At 35.5% G+C, this 6060-nt stretch overlaps 1 protein-coding gene across 1 annotated transcript in view; it reads left to right on the plus strand.

Moving 5' to 3' along the window:
• Positions 1–1763: 1763 nt before the first annotated feature.
• The window catches only part of LOC104494293 (coiled-coil domain-containing protein 91-like), a gene marked incomplete at both ends in the record, with an annotated part of 28531 nt that continues 24234 nt past the window's right edge, over positions 1764–6060 (plus strand). Inside the window, one exon of the mRNA XM_010137107.1 lies at positions 1764–1871. Within this exon, the coding sequence (XP_010135409.1) occupies positions 1764–1871 (108 nt within the window). The remainder of the gene's footprint in view (positions 1872–6060) is intronic.

A 6060-nucleotide genomic window follows, 5' to 3' on the forward strand; every position in this document is an offset into this window, starting at 1 on the left:
GACATCTACATGCCGTCCAATGAGTAATAATTATTTCATTGAAAACTGAAAGTACTTTATACTAGTTAAGAAGAATTTAACGGTTACTAGTTAAGTTTGCATAGCAAAGTGCATAAAGTGACTTAACCCTTGGTTTGAGCATGAAGCTGTCTGAGAAACGGCGTTGCAACTGAATGTCCATTCTGTTACTGTTTCTCTGAAATCAGAATTAGATTTTTTTTCTTTTGAGCTGTTTAAATGAAACAATTCTTGTCACAATAGTCTAATCAAAAAAAAAAAGAAACCCCATGCCTCAAAGTACAGACATAATTTTTGACAGTGGTATGTGGGAATTTTATTTGATACACTATCGGATTTAGCATATATAGTTTCACATAAAGAAGGTCTGTTTCTTTGAGAGTTAAGTTTTTGTGATTGTCTGAATTTGTATCAATAAAGTAACTAAATTTAGGTGGAAAGAAGTTGGCTTTTTGGAATGTAAGCTTATGGCTAGCTAAATCCTTTGCAAACAGCAGTAAACATATTCTTACACTTTGATTAAAGTATATGTTAACCACTTTTTTACTTTTTAAATCTCTGAACCTGTGCTGAAAACTACTACCATACTACAGCATTACTGAAGAACACTGACTTTGGCATAGGAGGATAATTACTGGAAAATTTCAAAAGATAGTTCAGAATTGTCAGAAGCTTATTGTTTTTATAATTTTGGGGTTTTTTTCAAAGTATTCAAAATTGTATTTAATGTGTGTGTTATGTTCCATGAAGTAAATGTATCTCTAAAGCAGATTGTTTGAAAGAGATATTTTTTTTTCTTTGTCTGTGTTTGGGCCAAAAGTCTGTTTTCTGTAAAACTTATGTCTGTTTTAAGTTAGACAGTAATTTCAACTACTTCACTATATTGAACACTAGTTAAAAATAGTTTGCTACATTGTGTATAAATAAGCTAATGAATATTTGGGAAGTAGCATAAATATTTTATAATAATAGGGAAAAAGTCTTGAGTTAAGTAAATCCTGCGTAAAATTACCATCATAGTTTAAGCAAGCCTGAGTGTAAATCCTCAAGTGATAATTTGGTTTTTCACATATCTTAAAGATTTTGTTTCTGTATTTGTGTTCAGATGCTGGAAGTTCTGCAGAGTTCAGTCAAGTGTGTGTGAATACACGTGTGTACATGCACATGTGCTCGCACACAGAGAGTTCCTAATTTTATTTTTTACTGTCTTGGTACTTCAACTTTCCACACTTTGAGTTGCACTGCTGCACATTTGAGTGTGAACTTCCTGGGAGGGTGTTCTTTTATGTTTTAAATTGCTCAGAGTTTCCATCTGCTTTTACTTGACTTGTGGTTGTGAAGATCATGCTTGGCCCATGGGATCTTACACTGTGCCGAGAGGATGTGGAGTTTTGTCAGCCAGGGAAATATGTCTGGCTATTTTTTTTTTTTCAGCAGCTTTCATATACTTCTCTTCTTGTGTGGTCCCACTGAACTAAGTATGTTTAACAGAAATACTCTCCCTCTCTATCTTCTATGTGCTGCTCTCTTTTAAGCAGACTGTATAAGAAATCTGAGATCCAAAAAATTTTAGTGCTGGCTGAAAACAAGGTAGTGTTACATAGAAAGGTACTTTAATAGTTGTGCATTCTAAATTTATACCAGCATTCCACATTCTGGTTATACAGAAGTATTACTAGATCTGCAGTTACCAAGAAACATATCAGTTACATCTTTGTTGAATATTCTGTGCTTTCTTTTTGCAGGCACTGCTACAATCTACAGTTCAACAGCAAGAAGCAGCTATTGAAAAACAGTATATACTAGCAATTGAAAAACATTCTCATAAATGCGAAGAACTTCTTAATGCTCAGGTATAGAGGTGCACATATAAAAATCTTTGTAATTTTCTTTCAGTTTCAACTCTTTTCTCTTTGAAAAAATGTTAACCTGTATGATCACTGAAGAAAATAATCAGTTTTCACCTTGCGTCCTCAGTGTAGCAGTAAATGCAAGCATTTAAAAATGGAAAATAATGTTGGGAACTTCATCTGTTAGGATCAAAGGTGTTTGATAACATTGAAACCTGCTTAGAACAGATTAAAGAAGAGTGTAGCACTGAGAAAAAGTCTCAGAGCAACTTAATACTCACTGCTTTAATAGATGCCATTTTCTGTAGTCTGGTAGAAAACATGCAACTAATTTTAATTTATGTTTTTAACTTTATGCAGTATTTGATTGTGTGAGATTTCCACATTTTTTTGGTCCAAATTTTTTAATGCTTCTTAGATGGTAGACACAAACATATATTGTCCAAACCTATTTTTATTTCATAGAATTCTTGCACTAAAAAAGTTTTAAAAAACCTGCTATGAGGAATCACATAGTATTCAGAAATATATATGCATAAATAGGCCTATATTGGCTCATTTCACAGAATTACAGAACTGTAGGTCTTGGAAGGGACCTCTAGAGATCATCTAATCCAGCCCCCTGCTTAAGCAGGTTCCCCTACAGCAGGTTGCACAGGAATGTGTCTAGGTGGTTTTTCAGTATCTCCAGAGAAGGAGACTCCACAGCCTCTGTAGGCAGCCTGTTCCAGTGCTCTGTCAACCTTAAAATAAAGAATTTTCCTCTCATGTTCAGGTGGAACTTCCTGTGTCCCAGCTTGTACCCATTGCACCTTCTCCGGTCACTGGGCAGCGCTGAAAAGAGTCATTTAACGTGACTTGAGTAAAAGCACACTGCATAGCGATTATTGGGAATCACATCGATTACTAATGAATATCAATATGATACTAATGAATATCAATATGATACTAATGAACACGATAAACTTGGATTATTATTGAAAATCTCTTGGTTTGACTTAAGTACAGCTCTTAAAATAATAACGAACATTACTAAATAAGTTTTTTTAAAAAAGCTAATTTGCTAATAGCATCCTGAAATTGTTTACATTGCAATTAACAGTTACCTTTTAAGTACTGTTAGCAACAATTCTACTAAAAATACAAATAGTTTGTTTATTTAATTTGGGGGGGGTATATTAGACCTAAATACATCAAAAATCAATTTGAAGTCCACCATTTCCAACATGATTTATGACCATTTCACTGTTCTGACCATATCAGTTAACACTTAGCACAAACATGTATTAACTATATAAGCATCTGTATAAACAGTATGAAGGAAAGATGTCATAGTTTGAAGAAAATGATTCCATCATGAATGAGGAGTTAATTGCAGAGAGCTACAGTTATGTAATGATTAACATAAAGCTTTGCCTAAAAAGCAAGTAAAAACAAATTTGAAGCAAATGTTTTGTGTTTCTGAAATGAACATACTGTTTACGGGCTTGACACAATTTTCTGAGAGTTAAACTTGAGTGAATCACATGAAATCTGGAAGCATTATAGGAAGTTTTTTTGAGGGTGTACTTACAGACTGGACAAAAATATTGCTCCCGTAACCTGCTACATTTGCATCACAAACCAAAAGGTGGGGACAGAAATGTTGAAGAGGCTCAAATTTACCTGGGGAGAGCCCAACAATGTAAGGGACTTTGTCTTGGTGGTAGGACAGGACAGGACTTGCGACGTAACACAGTGCCCATTGCACATCATGTCTACGTTTACACACTTTAACACCCCCTTTGGATTCCAGAAAAGGTTTACATTTTGTTCACAAACTTCCAAGTAATTTCTCATTTGACTTGATCGAAGTTTATCTTTACCTTTAATTGTAATATAAAACTGGAATTTTGAAGCCTAATCAGGTAAACAAGTGTGAGTGCTTATGGTAGAACTACCAGGTTTAGTAAAATAGGATTTATACTGGCAAATTTTGTTCACTCCTCAATCTTTGTTGGAAGATATCTGAGAAGTGTGTGGAGGGTTTTTATTCTTGTTTTAATACGTCTGGTCTTAAATGTATGTTTAGGTGTTTGTTTTAACATTTGGTTTTGTTCAAATTATTTTCTTCTGTGGTAGCAGTTATGAAATGATTGCTAATGGTTATACACCATGTGGGTTAATATTATAGGATTGTACAGGCATCCCCACCTTTATGTGGAGAATCATCAGTACCTGTATCATTGTACTGAATTTTTTTACTGATGCAGCAGTAATCACACAGTGCATGTATGTTCTGTACACAAACATAGTTTCTTTATTTTGTTGATCACTTCTAATATTCTCGCCTTTCAAACAGTATTTTGCCTTCAAACTTTTAAGCCCATGTAAAATCTTGTCAACCCACATAATTTTTTGTCCTCGTATGCCATTCCTTCTAAATTTTCTGCTGTTTTATTTCCAGTTCCACAAAATCACAGTTATTGCATGTAATAACTCCTTTCTTATGTTTTCTCCTAATCACTTTTTCTCCCTAAATTCCTATTCCCCCTCCCCCAAAAGTACCTCTTTGAGAAGGAGTAAAGGTTGTTTTTCTCTGCTTGTCTTTAACCTATTTTAAGAGTTTACGTTTTGGATTTTTAAGCTGTATTTTATCAAGAGTGTTGTGTCTGTGTTGGAGATGCATATTGAAAGTATGTCTAGAGAGTACCATACTGCTGGTGCGGTCAGTGTACAAGACCGCATCTCCCAGGACAGGGGAAGATGTCAAAGGCCTAGTTCTGTGGTTCTTTCTCGGTTTCCTGCTGGACAAATTTCTGCAATTCATCTTTGATTATTGCATGTGAGGTTTTGCAGCATACTGGCTAGCTGCAGGTAACATCATCATCATCATCTACGGGAGGGAACCATCAACCATCAGTACAAATTGTCTTCACTTCTGTATCTCTTTTCAGGTCTGTCAGCTATTTTTTCACCGTAGCCTTCTATTAGTTCTGTAGAGGTCTGTGGTTTAGGATATTTTCTATTCTGGCCATTCCAACATACACCTTTCTCTCTGAGCCTAAGGTAGGAAAGAGCTGGTCTATTTTCTAGATTACTGTCATCTCCTTGAAGTCTAACATACTGTCTGACCTACTATACTGAACTGCCTCTCAGTGAAGTGTCCGTTTGTGTTAATCATTATCACTGTCCATTGCTTTTGAAACAAACAATTGCGAGGGGAACTGGCGGTAGCTATTCAATTCAAAACTGGCGGTTACTATTCAATTACTGCCCACGAATGCCAGGTATTTCTACATCTACCCTTTTCTTAGTCCATTAATATCACTTGTCTTGAATACCCTATCTTAAATGTCCCCTAGGTCTGGAGATTACAGGTCCCCACCCTGGAATGTGTTGAAATGACCAGTTCCCTCAAAGAAACTGATGATCACTATAATGGATGTTTCATGGGTAACAATTTCTAGGGCTGCTGTTTTTTTCAAGGAAATAACACTCTCATGTCAACATTTCTAAAAACAAACCAGGCACCAGGGTCAGGGTGTCCTTCATCAATTAACAGGACAATGAGAACGCTTCTCCTCTCTGCCAGGAATCAGTCCCGTCATATACTGAATATTTAGGAAAGTGATGCATGTCAGTTTACATTTCTAGTATTTGAGGATACCAGAGAAGACGTAATTGGAAAACACATATCAGTTTATTACAAGTTGAAAAATCACAAACTTCACCCTTATCTTTTTCTGAGACAAAAACTTATTTGATGTTGCCTCCTGAAACTGAACACCAACTTCGATCTTGCTGTTCTAACTCATGTGCTGTCTGAAAATACATACTGAAAAAGATGATCAACAAACTTTTGAATAGAAATTTCTAATCCTCAGACAATGAAGGCGCATGTACCAGCAAGTTAATAAAAGTGCTTCCGTATAGTCAGGTATTGTTCAGTGCTAGAAGTGAGATGCCGCATGGGGTGGAAAAATATGTGTCTTGTTAAGTATGAATATTAAAAACAAAACAACAACAAAAAAACCTCCTCAAGCAACTCCCAAAACCAAACCAGTTATCCAACAGTAAAATTTCTCTCTCTCTGAGAGTACTGAATGTAGATCGCAATTCTACCTTCTTTAGTAAGTGCTACCAATCTTTTGTGACAAAGGACACACGGAAGAGGTCTACAGGCTATGCACACTTCAATTTGTATTGGGAA

This window comes from Buceros rhinoceros, unplaced genomic scaffold (assembly GCF_000710305.1).
Source record: "Buceros rhinoceros silvestris isolate BGI_N320 unplaced genomic scaffold, ASM71030v1 scaffold13220, whole genome shotgun sequence".
Lineage (NCBI taxonomy): Eukaryota > Metazoa > Chordata > Aves > Bucerotiformes > Bucerotidae > Buceros > Buceros rhinoceros.